The 16532-nt window shown below is 42.5% G+C and overlaps 1 protein-coding gene across 6 annotated transcripts in view; it reads right to left on the bottom strand.

The window, feature by feature from the left end:
- UMODL1 (uromodulin like 1) overlaps window positions 1–16532 on the bottom strand; it is a 77360-nt gene that overhangs the window by 40876 nt on the left and 19952 nt on the right. For 2 of the 6 annotated variants that reach the window (XM_065861329.2, XM_071811392.1), the window contains exons 3-5: window positions 14228–14435; window positions 9050–9292; window positions 343–504 (exon numbers count right to left, since the gene is read on the bottom strand). In XM_065861329.2, coding sequence (XP_065717401.1) covers window positions 343–504; window positions 9050–9292; window positions 14228–14315 — 493 coding nt within the window. In that variant the 5' untranslated portion in view covers window positions 14316–14435. Of the gene's footprint in view, window positions 1–342; window positions 505–9049; window positions 9293–14227; window positions 14554–16532 lie in introns of those variants that run through there. The other 4 variants (XM_065861356.2, XM_065861364.2, XM_071811384.1 and 1 more) reach the window with 3 other exon arrangements.

Genomic DNA, 16532 nt, shown 5'->3' with positions numbered 1-16532 from the left:
CAGAGCTATAGGAAAGCTCTGAGAAACCAAAGCAAGCTTTAACTTTGCAAATACGAAGGGCTCACATACAGCCATCAGCTACAGCCTCCTTTGCCACAGGCTCCAGGCAGCAGCATCAGCAAAGGCAAAGAAGCTGAGCAAGGTTTGCTGGACCTATAGCACCTGTGCCTCAGCACTCATACGGGTGCAATACTGAAACTGAATATCCTGGAGTTCATCCCAAGCAGATTCTCATATTTGTTTTATGTTTATGGTAACAGTTTTCCTGCCCACTCCCACCCTCAGAAGGAAAAATTAAGCATATTTCTATTAGAAGAGGTCTTGAATTTATCAGTAACATACCCTCTGGCTTTGGATCCACACAGCCTGCTCCTTTGGATGAGTTGCAGCATTTTTTAAGCCCTGGACATTCAGTATCAAACGTGCAAGTATAATCAGATGTTTCTATATTCTCCATTGGACAAATACCAGGTCTTGAGGCAAATACACTGGATCTATTGAGTGCTAAGTAACAAAAACATTTCTGAGAACAAAAATATAGAAAACTGTTTCCATAAAATTGTGCTATTTAATTTACAGCAAACACCTCCTTCTCATTTTAGAAGTGCATCTGTTCTGAGGTTGTCATGAGGAGAAAATAGCAGCCTACAATACCATTATTTCATTTCAAGAGTGTAAATGTTCTCAGATTTTTCTCTTGTTCATTACATTTCTGTTATAGAAATTCTGAATTTATAAATTTCCATTAATAATTACAGATAGATAGATAAATAGATAAACAGATAGAATGTGGAGACACTGAAACACTGTAAAACAGAAGATGTGCCTGATGTCAGCTATGACTAATCCGAATAATATCCAATTATCAAAGGAAAAAGGTAATGTCTAAGCTAGAAATCAGGAGTTTTCATTTCACCTTTTGTTGTGACAAAGTTAACCTTTAGTTATAGTAATCGAAGATGCTACGTGAGAGAGGAGGCAAGATGCTGTTCTTGGGTACAGTTCAGTGGGTTACAGAGAAGGCCAGGAGATGAGAATGGAGCCCCTGCTCTGCAGCCTGGCAGCACATACTCCATATCAGACAGCTAGCCATCTGTGGGGGTTGGTAGCCCATGCTGGGCAGCCCTGCCTAAGGCAGAAGGTTACTGCTTCCCAAGACAAGGGCAGACAGTGGTCCTGGCTCAATGCCAGCACACATTCTTCTCTGGAGGAAAAGAGAAAATATTTCTAAGCTCTGCAAACATTGCTTTCACCCACGCTCTCAAGCATAGCTCCACGTAGTGCTCAGCTCTAGTCCTTCCAATCAACCTAAAAGATTTCTCTTTTGTATTCATTTCATGCCTACAGATTTTTGGTCCTACAAACTCTTGATCGCGCAACTAAAGTCATCCACTAGGCATGCAGTCTTATTCAAATGAAGAAATAGCCTACTAAGACCAGTGGATTGAAGACAATGGTCTCTGTCTTTTGAGGGGCCCAAATCATGTTTGTCAAGGGTCTCTGAAATGCATTAAGGAATGTAAGCATAGATTAATGATAGGGGTCCATACCTCTGCTGAAGAACCTGCCAAAACCCACAAGATGGAGAACTGTGCACTGAGGTGAGACCTCTCAGCAGCATGCAGGTTACTTGCAGGTGTAGTTTCAAAGATCTGCATGCGGAATACATGGGACAGCACTTTCCCACACTCTTTCAGATTGTATTTGATACACCATGTGTGTGCACTGTGCACACATAGTCAATAAGCACAAGCCTCAATAGGTCTATAAGCATCTTTCAAGTAGAGTTGGTGTTAGACCAACAAGAGCTCTGGGTAGCAAATTAGGAAACTACCCCTGCCCAAAATCCCAATGAACAGCTGACTGTCCTACAGGAAGCAGGATTTGTCCTGCTATCTAATGCAGTCTAGCATGGGCCCCTTCATGTCTGCAAACCAAGGGCCCCTACCCCCCTTAGTCTTCCCAGGACCAACTCTGCCTCCAAAGTTCATTCTGAGTCATAGTCCTAGGTTTGCAGTGGGAGGGAGTGAAAAAAAAAAAATCAATCCTGTGCAATCTTATTTGAGTACTTCTGGGTCCAGCAAGACCTAGTAGTCCTGTTCTGCTTCCCAGTATGGACCAGGAACTTCTGCTTCTGGCTCTGGGGCTGGCACTATGGGCCATTACCCCAAATGGGTCCTACTGCTAGAAAGCCTTTTCCTGATATCTAGCCTAACGCCACAATAAGGTGTGATACGGCCTCAGTTGCCCTTAGATGAGTCTCTCACACTTTTCCAGTCTCGTGCAGTTGTTCCATCCCAGCCTCTCGTACCAGGCACAGACACAAGCACCAAGGGATTTCCCTGTGTTAGTATGTCACCAGTGCTCCTTACTGTTCAAACCAGGTGGATCTTGGTAAGCTGGACTCAAGCAGGTAAACCCCTCCAGGTCTGAGATTCAAGTGTAGTTCAAGTAGGTTTAAGGTTCAAAGCAGCTTTTTTTCCACCTGGGTCTTTTTTTGGCATGTTTAACTGTGCTGTAAAAGATTTAATGAGTCACATGCAATCTGAGAAAACACTATTGAATCCTGGCTGAGTGCCACAGTAGCCATTTATCTAAAATCAAAAGGTCATCATTTTTGGATCAGCGGAAACAGAGATGGATTCACATCACATTTCTGCCTAATTGTACCAGATGCACTTTCAACATGCAATTTAAGCTCTCCGCTTCAATCATCTTGGGGACAGTCACCTACCAAGCAACACTGCCAGTAATGGAGAGCAAGCCAGTCAGCTCCTCCTGTCAGCTGCATAAAATATAGGCTTTTCTCCTCCATTATTTGCATAAATGTACTGAAGCAACAATACAGCACCCAACACTTAGCAACAAAAGCTCAGTTACCAGCCTGCCCACATAACAGCTGCCGAGTCTGCTGTGACCATAGGATGGCAAGACCTCCCAGGAGACAGACGCTGAGGGACACCATTAGCTCAGCCATAAACTGCTTCCTCTCTCTCCTTCCACCTGGAGGGGCCAGGTTTCATCCAGAGGGTGCAGCATAACCAGGGGCCAAAATCCTGCATTCATCTCAGGGATCAGAAGGTGGAGACAAATCTATGAGATTATAGAAAGAGCCCCTGGCAAAACCCGTTACAAAGGTAGACTGGCAGCTGTCATCATATGATCCTGTTTTCAGGGTCTTTGAGCATTCTGGCCTTTATCTGCTCAGGCGGATGTTTTCCGTCCCAATTGCCTGTCAGGGAGTTAATCGGGATGGAGGGCAGCATCACAATGTGCCGATTCAGCATCTGACAAATATTTAACAACCTTCCCTGTGAAAAGCCATATCATTCATTAGAACATATTCAGGAGCCATGGGCTGAAATTCCCCAAGGACACACTTTTAGATGATAGGGGAACAAGGGTTTCAGAGCACAAGAACAGTTTGCATGCTCAGAATAAGCTTAATAAAATTTAGTCACTGCCATCTCCAATGGGTTCATCCTGTGGGCAGCACCACGATGCAGCCATGCCCTGCCCATCAGCACTCACACCAGCAATCGGTGAAGAGACAGCGGGGGCCCCTGATTAGCCCACAGCTCAGATGAGACTCCAGGTATCCCTGTGACCCATTGGATTAATGCAGCTGGGAAAGGCATGGAGTGAGTATCTGAATGCAGCAGATAGCCTGCGAGGACAGACTATCAAAAAGGCTAGGGCTTTTTGCTGCAGAGAGAAGAAAGCTGAGGGGGATGTGATCAAGGTTTACAATATTCCAAAAGCAGAGGATTAAGGTGAAAGCAGAGCTGGTATTCATCAGATCCCACAGTAATAAACTGGGTAAAAGCATGCACTTCTATAGCCAAAGGGGAATTAACTTCTGCAATTTGTCAGCACAGGAAGGTGTGGAGACTGACTGCTTCAGTGGGTTCAAAACGGGACAAGACAATTCCCAGACAGGAGACCCGTAAGCAGACACCATGGTGGATACTCAGGGACATACCCTCTGACATTCTTAATCCCATTTCTGGGACCCAAACTGCAGGACAACCAGAGACATCTGCTGCTGGGTGAGGTTCCCCGCTTCCCATGCTGGAGAGATGCAGCAATGCAGCCTGCATGCTGCTGGTGACACCACTGTCCCATGGCTCTCTGGTGACAGCCCAAGCAGGAGGGACATCCATGCCACCACTCCCCATTGCTCCAGTTAGATCTAGCACACAAACATCTGCATGCAGGCTCTGAAAGTCCCCAGCCCTGCTGAAGAGCTACCTGGGCACCTGAAATGAAAGGTTTTTAACTTTACAGTTGTTTGTCTGAAAACTTTGGGAAGTTACACACACAAAGCATACCGTGATGTGTGACCTTAACATTGCAAATTAAATGCCCTCCAGTTAAGAAACTCCAGGATTAAAGTTGTCTGGGCCTTCTTATTTCAAGGTATTTTTGTATATGGGTGCTTAAAAACCAGCCTTCATTACATGTTGATGCACTCTTTTGCTCCCTGGCTGGAAATCTAGCAGGGTTGGATGGCAGATAAGGAAGGTCTCTGGTTTCCTCTTATGCGGTAAGCTGGAATGTGGGCAGCAAACCAGCCACTGGGAGAAGTAAACATACAAGCAGCTGGAAACTAGCCTGGAGAACTGGACCCTGTCTTTGCCTGAAATAAATTTCAGCAATATGCAAGAAAATTCTGTACAACAAACTCATAACAACTTTTCAGAGCCATGGGTTTTGCAAGAACCTGACCTGCAGCCCTGCGACCTGCTTAGCAATTAAGGGACTGCTCACAGTCACCATTGAGGACACAAGGCTTTGTGCAAGTTGTTAAAAGTGGCTCTAGGAGCTCTGAAAATCAACATTAAAATAACTTTTTAAAAATGCAAAACTGCACCCTATGGTGCAGTTTTGGGCACAAAAAATGGTTTGATCTCAGTCTCTCTGCAGCTCGCTTGCCCAGCTGTGCAAGGCAGTGAACCTCCCTCCCTCCCTCCCTCTCTTCCCACAGATTTGGTGAAGACAAATTGCTGTCTGTGAGTCGCCCCAGGATTCACCTTAAGAGGTGATAAATAATTCTCTATTCAGAGAGAGGCTCGGCAGAGCACTGCACCATGCAAAGAGCGTGGAGGCCAGGATGACGCACCGCTGGGAAGCTACTTAGAGGGTTGCCATCGTCCCTGAGCACCATGGGGAAAAGTGGCCCTGCGGTAAGGCAACACCAGATCAGGTAATAGAAAGAGTTTACTAATATGCATGCACAAGCACAAAGAGAGGAAACAAGGATTGGTTTTATTTAATTCAATCTTTAGAATTAGTTCTAGCAGTTCCTAACTTTAAGATACTTAGCTTTCCAATTTTTAATTTTAAAAAAGTTAAAGTAGTTTGTGTGTGCATGTGTAATATTATACTATGTTAATGGATTGACGGGCAACTAGAGAGAACAACTGGAGTAACTTGACTAGTGATCTAGACTTTTTTCTCCAACAGAAAAGAAAAGAGAAAAGCAGGCCCGCCATATCCCAGGCAGGGGTAAATCTTTCTTTTTAAGAAGAAAAGGTGGGGAGTGGCCAGGAGCAGGTAACCGTGAAAGGTCACAAAGACCTTTCGGCTCATGGCAGGATGGAGAGCATGCCAGAAAGGATAACATCAAGAAGAAAATAACGGTATCTCAACAGCATGCTGTGCAGTAATTTCGGCAGTTCCAGTTTCTCTTTTCATCATTTATTTAAGACTGTGTCTAGACAGTGCATTACAATTCACAGAATTTATGACTAATGCCCTGAAAAGCAAAGATGCCAGAATAATGTAAACACAGAATTCACCTAGAAGCCATACAAATCCTTTTACGGTTTAAATATTCCAAAATTAACTTCGACAGGAAAAAGAGTCAAGGTGACCACAGTAATTCATGGACAAACCTGCCCAGGGTACCCATCAACAATGTGGTAAGGACAGAGTAGAAATTCTGCAGCTAAGCTTTACTACTGATTTACAAATTTGTTAGTGTTAAATGAAATAAACTCATCAACAGCTCTCAAACCTAAAATATCCCTAGAGATGCTTTTAATAGGTATAGAATTATACTGGGGAAAAATATTTAAAGTGTTATCACAGAATCACAGAATGCTAGGGATTGGAAGGGGCCTCGAAACATCAACTAGTCCAATCCCCCTGCCGGAGCAGGAACACCTAGATGAGGTTACACAGGAAGGCGTCCAGGTGGGTTTTGAATGTCTCCAGAGTAGGAGACTCCACAACCCCCCTGGGCAGCCTGTTCCAGTGCTCTGTCACCCTCACTGAGAAGTTTCTTCTCATATTTAAGTGGAACCTTTTGTGTTCCAGTTTGTATCCATTACCCCTTGTCCTATCATTGGTTGTCACCGAGAAGAGCCTGGCTCCATCCTCGTGACACTCACCCTATATTTATTTGTAAACATTAATAAGGTCACCCCTCAGTCTCCTCTTCTCCAAGCTAAAAAGGCCCAGCTCCCTCAGCCTTTCCTCATAAGGGAGATGCTCCACTCCCTTAATCATCTTTGTAGCCCTACGCTGGACTCTCTCCAGCAGTTCCCTGTCCTTCTTGAACTGAGGGGCCCAGAACTGGACACAATATTCAAGGTGTGGTCTCACCAGGGCAGAGTAGAGGGGAAGGAGAACCTCTCTCGATCTATTAACCACCCCCCTTCTAATAACAGGATGCCTTCTTTTCAACCCAGGAAGACAGTTTTGACTTTCAGAGGTTCATAAACACCTTGAAAATCCTGACCACTCACAGAATTTCTTGAGCAAACAAAGGCAACCATAACTAGCTAGTGACTTCAGCATTTACCTGATACACCTATTTCCTTGTACTACAGAATTAAAAAGCAATTTACTATGATTGCTTCTCTGTCTTGTCATTTGATACATATGTGCACATATGTATGCACACGCACGTATATCAGAAAGACCTTTCTGAAGTGATTATTCAACATTAATTAGATCTGCTGGAGTTTTACCCCAGCATGGAACTGTGTGAAGGGGTTTCGTTAGAAGGAGATATGTTGTTGAATTAGTCAGGCCCAAAGGAATCTCAAGGCCACTTCAAGAAGCTGAGAACAGAATCTGCTGTGAGAAAGAGGGGCGTTTCTTCATTAACAGGGCCTCAGCATGGCGTGAGTTGTTGGACCTATCATCAGTGGGGCTCCAGCGTGTGGACTGCCCATGATACTCATTTAGTGAATCCATGCTTGGAGCGTGGATTCGTGATTAGAGAATAGTTGCGTATATAAGGAGACATGTTTCTGTAATAAATGGCTTTTGCGTGATTCACATTGAATCGGAGTGCTGAGTCCTTTATCGTTCCAACAGAACTGCTGTTTGGAAAATACATATGATCAACAGTGGGTTCATTGCCAGTGTGAGAAGACTGCCTGGATATATCATAACCTGCAGGTCAAATTTTGCTCTGGCTGACATTCCACAACAGCCACGGAGCCAAACAATTGCAGGATACAATATATGAGGGATGATGTGTATCTAATTATACTTTCATTTCTCTTCTCTAGCAAGCCATTTTAAGAACAAGAAAAACACAATGACCACTTCTGTGTTCCCATCTTTCTATCAAAGGAATTTTCCTGCTAGACACAATATTCTACTAGTAACTGCTGAGAAAATACTTCACAAAAATTGTTTGGAGGTTCATTTTCCAATGCTCTGTCACAACTTAAAAGTAGGATGAACACATTGTTCTTTACAGATCCCATTACAAGACATATGGCTCATACTCTCTCATGTTATGTTATACAATCGGATGTAGGAGCAGGTTCAGGGACATTCCCATAGAACTGAGTCACCCAAGTCTTATGACCCAAAGAAAGGACCAGGGCTGCAATAGGACCTTTCTTTTTCAATCCTTTGTTACAGTGTTGAGACTTTGTAAATTGCCAGAGTAATAACTTGAAAAGGGGAAACTGAGAAAATGCAATGTCATAACGAAAATAGGAGACAAAATTATGTCCTGCAGAACTTTTCTGGACAATAGAACAGTTCAGTGCTGGCCTACTTAATGCAAGAGGCATATTCAGCTTAAAAGCACATGGCTTTATCCATAAAAAAAAAAAAAAAAATAAAGCTCCTTTTCTGCAAGGAATCCCTTCCACCTATGAATCAAGTTCTGCTAAAAATTAGCAATTTCTTGTTGACAACTGGTAGCCCTTATGTAGGAAAGGTGAAAAGCTTCTATCTTGAGTCAAAGATTATAATGTCATAGAATCATAGGATATCAGGTTGGAAGGGACCACAAGGAAAAGTCTTCCCAAGTAGAATCTTGTTAAAACTGAGAAGTTAGATCAGATCCATCAAAAGTTTCACTAGTTTCCAGTCCTCCAACATAGCCCTAGGTAACCAATGAAGCCCTGAGAAAATCGGCCCCAATGTAGTTTTGATCAGAAAGCAATGGGTATCAACTTGTCCTGAGGCCACAGGTTATTCTAAATTAACACTAAAACTGGGTTTGCATCCTGGGAACTGACCCTGCATGAACTGAAAGAAGGTGTTAACCTAGTCCATCCTGAACTACTTTCAACAATTAAGCTCCTACTGTAGATGCAAGCACACTCAGAGCACACACAGCGCCAGGCAAAGCTACATGAGTTCTTGCACTTGGCCACAGATATTGGCCTGAATCAGGACAAGTAATCACAGAATCATAGAGTAGTTCGGGTTGGAAGGGACCTTCAAAAGCCATCTAGTCGAACCTTCCTGCAATGAGCAGGAACATCTTCAACTAGATCAGGTTGCTCAGAGGCCTGTTTTGTAGGGGTAAACAGCAGGTGTCTTCTTCATGCTTACCTGGAACTTCAGTGAATTTGTGACTATGGGTGGCAAAGGGCAAGAATCAGAAGCAATGGTCTTTCATGTCTACTCCTTGCCATGTTGGACCAAGTTTCCTGTAGCTTTGTGCGAACTCAGTGATATCAGTAAAAAGGAACCTATTGCCCAGAACTGAATTAAATCTTTAAATGTCTCAGTTTAAGTAAATCCTCTTCCACCAGATATTTATCGCAACTATTAATCTAAAACTTACCTAAAGAGCAGTAGAGTCCAACTTGCTCATATCCTTCACAGCAATCTGTAAGAGTGATGGTTTCAGGGACTTGAATAGTATGATACTGTATTTTATAGTATGTTCGGGGACACATCATCCATGGTATCCATCCTCCACAGGAAGTGCTTTTCTCATAGGACTTTTGGTAGGCAACCATTTTAAACACATTTTGGGTCAGACTATAGTTGCACAGATGGTAACCTAGCAACGACAGGCCCTTTTCTAGGGAGGGGAAAACAAACAAATAAACAAACAAACAAACAAACAAACAGGAAAGAGAAGGATCAGCACTAACTTGTCACTCCAGAGCACACATAAGTTCCCTGCAGTATCTAGTTAAAAATACTGTTACGAGAAATCAGTGACAGAACCAACACAGATTAATGGTTTCTAAGAAGGCTGATGTTAGGAAGACCATCACTTCAGAAAATGGACAAAAGAAAGTATTAATAGTGACTGCTTGTCATAGGCATCACTTGAATCATAAAAGGATGCACATTGGCAGAAAATTCAACGAGCTCTCAATGCCTTCAGGTGCAAAGCAGAAAAAGGGCAATTTAACTCAAGTAAGTATAAAGGAGATTAATATATATTAACAGAAATTAATAGCAGAGCAGAATAGGCACTTCCAGGGCAGAGTCATCCAAGTACTTTAAATGTCTATTCCAGGTTTACATGGCCAAAGTGTTCATCTTCCTCCATCGACTATAATGGGAATGAAGGGTGAGTAACTCATGGGCAGATGAGTCACAGTAGATGTCCAGAATAAGACATCCTTCCGACATCACCCTGGGCTAAAACTGGGCACACATGCATCACTGGGAAGGACTTTCAGGTATCTGACACAAAAGGTATTCCTGGCGCTCCTATGTTGGCTGTCTGCATTTGTAGCAGACCGTACTAGACCAGTCCCTTTGGGAGCTGCTACGGTTCATTGACTTCAATATAAAAGAAGTCAGGAACAAGTTCATTAACTATGTAATTTCACCCAGGTCTGGGAATGGGACTCCGTTTCTGGAGTTCTGAAACCAGTCATGATGAGAAGCAAACTTGTTACATGCATGACTTAAAACTGAAATACTTGAGTAGGAGCAGAGAGAAAAAAAAAAAAAAAAAAAAAGACACCACAAAGAAACCCAAACAACAAGAACAGCAACAAAACCAGATGGAGTTTAGCAATTATCATGTCACAGACATCAGACTGTCTGTTAATGAGATGCTGTAGAAGCCAGAGGGGCTGAGTCACCCTATGTCCCATTTGGGAAACAAATGGGACAGAATTAAAATGCCTATATCATCCTTTAGACAAAGCAAAAGAAACTTTAATAAGGACAAATATGAAATAGCTGAAGGGATTCAAGTATGGCAGGATTGTTATTTCTGAGAGCTCTGAGCGGACCAGGGCCAGTCAACAGACTGCATCTAACATAGTACATACAACAAGCAAACAATTAAAATATTTACAGCTTATCTTATTTGTACAGCTGATTTCATGCCTGAAAAGGAGAAACAGGTAAAAAAATATTCAAGAACAAAAAAAAATTTCAGGTTCTTAGGAATAACATGCTTTCAGCATGTTTAGCTCTCCAGCTAAACAAAAACTGTATGTGCAATTTGAATGGGACTGGCAAAAAAGTTTTGAACAGGATGATTCTTTGGGAATGCATAGACAGTCCAGAAGAAAGCATGAAATAGATACCATAGGCCACAACACATTCTTCAAGTTGACTCAACAAACTCACCCAGAAGGTGTTCCTGCCAGCCCTGATCTTTGAATCTGCTTCAATAAGAACAGTCTCAAAGACATCCCCCACCTTAGACATTCCAAAGGCCATGAAGACAAATGGATTTGTTTGATGCAGCTCCCAAGCAGAGGCACAGATACCTCCCTGTGGATAAGGGCACTTTGGAAGAGCAGATGGAAGGTGAGGATAGCTGGGTCTGACCATGGACCACCTTCAGCCTTCCCTCTTAGCTATAAATAACTCATGTCTGATCAGACTCAGGGAGAGCATTAGGCCCCTGAGAGTCCATCTCTGCTCTGCCTAAGCCATCTGTGCCTTCATTGTGTGGCAAAAGGCAGAGTTTGACACTGGGATGTGCTGCAAAGGGTGCACATGAGAGCAAGAGACCTTCCAGGAGGGTCCAGGGGGGCTCATGCTGCTGCTTAGGGCAAGGCAGCAGGAAAATATCAAGAAACAGGGTATATCTGGAGATCCCACTCCCTGCTTCATCCTCCTCCCCAGCCACAAGCAGGGCATCTCTGTGGTCAGTCCCTGAAGCTACCTCCAGAGACAGCAGCTGGGAGTCCATCACATCGCTAGAAAGCACTAGGGCTGTTCTTTGTCCTTAAGAAGAGAGCGAAAGCGGATGGTCATGAGGGGCAGGAAAGAAGACACCCAGTCTGTGTCAAGCCGAGGGGCTGAAACCCATACCCTGACTGACCCAGGAGAGAACCCCAACGGCTGACATACAGGTCTGACCAGGACCAAGAAAGCCTGTACCCAGCCATGGCATGTAGGTCGCTGTGCAGGAGGGAACTGAAGGTTAGGCGGAACAGAGCAAGTAAGGTGGCCTCCCTCCCCTGGTTAGATTTAGGACCAGGGGAGGGGAAAGGGGAAAAGGGAACAAACGTGGGTTCTGGAGCAGAAATCAGAGATCAAGAGCTGCTTTTTAACCAATGCATTTGATCAGTTACCACTTCACATAAGGCACCAAGTGACTTACAAGAAACAGGTAGCTGTCATTGCATTTTGTAAAGCATTCCCTTGCCACATGTTAGGGGTGCTCCGAGAATACCTGCCCCAGCAATGCTTCTAGGCATGTGGGCATGAAAAAACAAAAACAAACAAACAAACAAAATGACAACAAACAAACAAACCACACCTTGTTCCAGCTTTTTTTCTTTCCTCACTTTCATTAGTTTGGGACCTGAATGGTTAAATACCCCATGTGGGATGGAAAGAGTACCTAAATCATTTTGGATCTAGCCTTTATCTAGAGAAAGTGTACAAACACCTGTTGGTGATCAGGGAACCTGAGAGCAGCAGGACAGCTTTTTCCCGATGGAAACAAGAAAAAGAAACTATTACACTAAGGAATCGTTCTGTTACAGTATAAGATGATAATGGGGGGGGTAGGGCAGATAAGGAAGAAAAGTTCAGCCTAGCTTCTCATCACTATGATCCCTCCATTTCTCCAGAGCTCACATATCAACATGGCTTGAGCAAAGCAGGCACTGGAAGAAAACAACCGAGCAAGGAGAGCACTGAAGATTCGTGTTGTCCGTGCAGAGCTGCAGCCGCAGCGAGGACATAACATTGGAAAGCTAAAAATTCCAAAGTCAGCTGAGCTGGCTTAGGCTCTACAGCAATGTGCAACATAAATACAGGTATGAAACTGAGAATAAAACTGTATAGAATTAGACACAGTTTATAATTAGAAGCTACAGCTGTCAGAGCAGATATGAAATCATATTTCATACTTAAACATTGATACTAGGCATAGAATGAGGCTGCCAAAGCCAAAAGAGAAGGCTTGAGATATGGCTGTGGTGGCACAAAAAGATACCCTCGCTGGAGGAGGTCAGCCTGAAGGTGACAGGGAAAGGTGCGGCACCATCATTACTACAATTATCCATCACTTCCAAACAGTTTAAAACAAGCTTTGACACTCCTGGAGTTCAATTATTTGCTGACAGCAGTTTCCTGCTGCGCTATGTGGCTTAGATCAATTTGGGCTCTTTAGCAAATTGGCTTTCTGTTCCCATTACCCTCATCTATGGGATTATGGCACTATTGAATGGAATTAAAATGCACTGGCTGTTGTTGCCAGCAACACAAAGCTGAAGTCAATAGCAAAGCAGGGGAAGGCAGTCACCTGACATTAGTAGGGCTACGTTACGCCTATCATCTCTGGAGTTCAGGTTTTTATCTTAGCAACCACTAGCTTTCAGCACTGTCAGGGAAAGTGTAAATTTGATTATGTTAAGCAAGAGCAAAAGCAATTAAGGCAAATACTTTATTAATAGAAATAAATACTGAGAGGAAAGGCTGGAAGAGAAGGCTGCATTAGGAGCAGGGTGCTTAGAATACAAGGTCAAACCCAGATCCAATCTGAGAGCATGATCAAAAAAAAATCATCAATAAAAAATGCTCGATAGCGTTTATGGCACAGACTTAGCTGCAATTCTGGAAACTTCACTGCTCAAGTGCCAGAAAAGCCACTGTGATCTGGAATCTGCAAAATGTTTATTTGATAGAGAACAAGAGCAAAACCAAGCCCCTTTCTTGTCCTGACATAACACTAACAGTCATCTGTTGGAACAGGTTCACAGAGGGCAGATTGAAACTCAGCTTTAAAAGGCAAAGGTTCCAAAACTTGAGGAAAAATGGATTAAGAGCCAGATCTTTCTGGGTATTCCAAATCCTTTTTGAAGTCAGCACTAGTGACTTTAAATGGCAGTAGAATAGTGGTTCTGCTGACCCCCATCTATAGCAGCCTCTTTTTTAAATATTACTTTGACAGAATAACAGGAAAATCTGCAAGGCTTTAAAAAGCACGGTTTGTATTTTTACTGAGACTTGCAAAACCACTTAAGTAAAATTGCAGCAAAAAGCCACCAAAAAATTAAGTTTTTTTCTCATGTAGATAAATCAAACCAGAAATTAAGAGCAAATTAGGATTTAATTTAGCAGTCACAACCTAGAAATTGGGTTAGGTTTTGCCAAATTACAGCCCATACCATAGATGAAAGTTAAACATGTATTCTACAGCCTCATTTTATGCGTCTCTAGGAATTTGACAGGTACATTACTACATAATTTCCTCCAAAAGTTTATTTTAAAGACAATTTTCAGAAAAAAAAATTGCACAATACTGAACACCAAGCAGGAATCCTACTCATTCATTTCTGGCACAAATTAAATGACAACGCTTATGCCTGGGCATGAAGAGTTGGGGACAAAGGTTGTATTTTGACTCGGTTAGATTTTGTTTAATTATCAACAGAGGATTCTTCAATGGTCACTGAGATGTTATCAGTTCTTCAGCTTGGCCACCTTGGCCAATTTATGTCAAATAAAGAGATAACCCACTCCCAAGCTAAGCTGTCCTGCATAACAGTTGTGGTCTTCTCACCAGGCTTGCCTCACTCACCTGTAATTTCATTTCCCCTTCCCTGCTGTGTGGCTGCCCAGAAGATGAGAGCAGAAATAAGAGCGATCCTGGCCATTGTATCACCCATCCAGAATGAGCCCTTAATTGCTTCGTTTCCAAGGTGGCAGAGCTCAATCGTCTTTACATGTAGCTTTTGGATTAGGGAAAAAGGTGCTTCGTTCTTTTACCTTTTGCAGGTGGGTGATAACTACTGACAACAGAAACAAAGAGGCTCCAGTGGGAATTTTGCCAGTTCTCTCTCCTTCACGCCCTCCCCAGAGAACCTGCCTCTTCTGCCTGCTCAGTTTGCACCCCACCCCCACACACACCTCATTTTGAGAAAAAGGCATTTCAAAATTGATGATTTAGTCCACATTTATCCTTCTGAGTGTTCATTCCCTCTTGCACCTTGAATATTTGACAGCTAGGAGCCAGATTTACATACCTCAAATGGTAGGTATATGCATCTTTAATTTCATTTTTGTCCATACATCAGGAGACAATTATTTTTTAAATCTTTAATTCTGTACTTAAAAAAAAAAAAAAAAAACAACAAAAAACTAAGAGCAAAAGCAAATGTCTATGTCAATGTTTTTTCCCAAATTTAAGCTGTTTCACTACATGCTCTCATGCTCATTTCACTGCAATTTCAGCATCAGATAAACCAGAGCAATGCCAGGCAAACAGAAACCTTATTAGGCAGGGCATAAAGCAGGAGATTTGAGAAAACAAAATCCCTTTCTTTTCACTGTGTAAATCATGAAGGCATGTTCCCAAGATAGACGTGCCTGCAGCCTTACAACGCAGGACAATAACTTCAGTGAAATATCACTTGGCTCGTGCAAAGAAAAGGAGTAAACACAATATGTTATTTTATGAGAAGCTGACACTTCAAAAATCAAAAATCCCAGGTACAGTTCTTGGAGCTGAGGCAATGTGTTCAGAGTAGCACTTGAATACATGCAGCATTATTGTAGACACTTTCATGTGGATGAAAGAGCCAGATGTAAGGGAGGTGGAACCATAAACACTCTCATCTGTGTATGTTCAGAATATCGTTTCTGTAAAACACAGTCGGGCAAACACCGTGTTAGCGCTCACAAGGTAAGAGAGCTGGTGCCCTGGAGAATATGTGGGGCCAACAGGGGAGTTGCTGGATGGTTCAGACCCTCTGGCAAAGCACAAAGTCATGTAGCTCCATGTAGTGCTGAGGCACTTGTGAATTGTTCTTCTGGCTTGGAAAATAAAACAACAAACTCATCGGGGGGGGAAAAAAAAAAAAATAACGCTTGCCCAAACTTCAACTGAAACATGTTTTTGCAGAAAATGGGGAAATGGGTAGAGGAGAGGATTTCAGCAACAACAAAATTGTTTTGGAAACATTTCTGCTATGTGTAAGGAGAATGTGTACATCAGCACATCTTTGCCTGCACGCTCAAGAGGCCTACTCAAGTTGTATCCCCCACATGCACATTTTACATCCCACATCAGCACAGAGAGGCAACAGGGACACCCTAACTGTAGGTTGTACAGAGGATGCCATCTCACTTAAAAACTCCACTAATAAATTTTAAAAAAATAAAAAAGAAGGGGGGAAAAAAGGAAAAAGAAATAAGAAGAGGAAAAAATTAAAAAAAAAAAAAAGAGAGAAAAACAAAAGAGTAAAAAAGAAAAAATGGGGGGAATAAAAAGAAAAAAAAAGAAAAAACAGGACTTGAATCAGTGAAGTTCAATTTGCATGGTCTATTATTTTTTTTTTCATCAATCTAAATTTTCTGGAAAAAATAACTTGATCTAAATTTTCCAGCTAGCACTCACAAAAAAGATCTTTAGTCCTCAAAAATTACTTAGTACCTCTGAAGAATTGTATGTCCTGGCCAAAGTCAGATGTAGGTAATTCCAGACTGGCAGCTGAACTGGATTGCATTTAGGGTCTCTTGTTTACAACCCTATATTGCTGGATTGGGTTGCCGTATGTCTTAAACAGCTGCTGCTTTCCAGAGTTAGCTATAAAACAAATGTCATCATCTTCACCACTGGGGACTTCAATGACTGAAGTACAATCCTCCAAATTGCAGTAAAGGACTAACAACCCTGTTCTAAAAGACTTAGGTATACCAGCTCATCTTTAGGACTGTTACAAAACATGGATAAAACTTTGCATATTTACAGCTCAGTCTTACGGCTGGCAGCTGGAGCAGGCTTATGTTCAGGGTGAGGTAACAGTGAGTTGCAGCTTTATTGTAGTAGAGAATGAAATGGTTCCTAAATACAGAATATGCCGGACTCCCCTTTTCAATCAAAA

The sequence above is a fragment of the Patagioenas fasciata genome, chromosome 1 (assembly GCF_037038585.1).
Source record: "Patagioenas fasciata isolate bPatFas1 chromosome 1, bPatFas1.hap1, whole genome shotgun sequence".
Taxonomy (NCBI): Eukaryota; Metazoa; Chordata; class Aves; order Columbiformes; family Columbidae; genus Patagioenas; species Patagioenas fasciata.
This window is presented reverse-complemented; position numbering and strand designations above follow the sequence as displayed.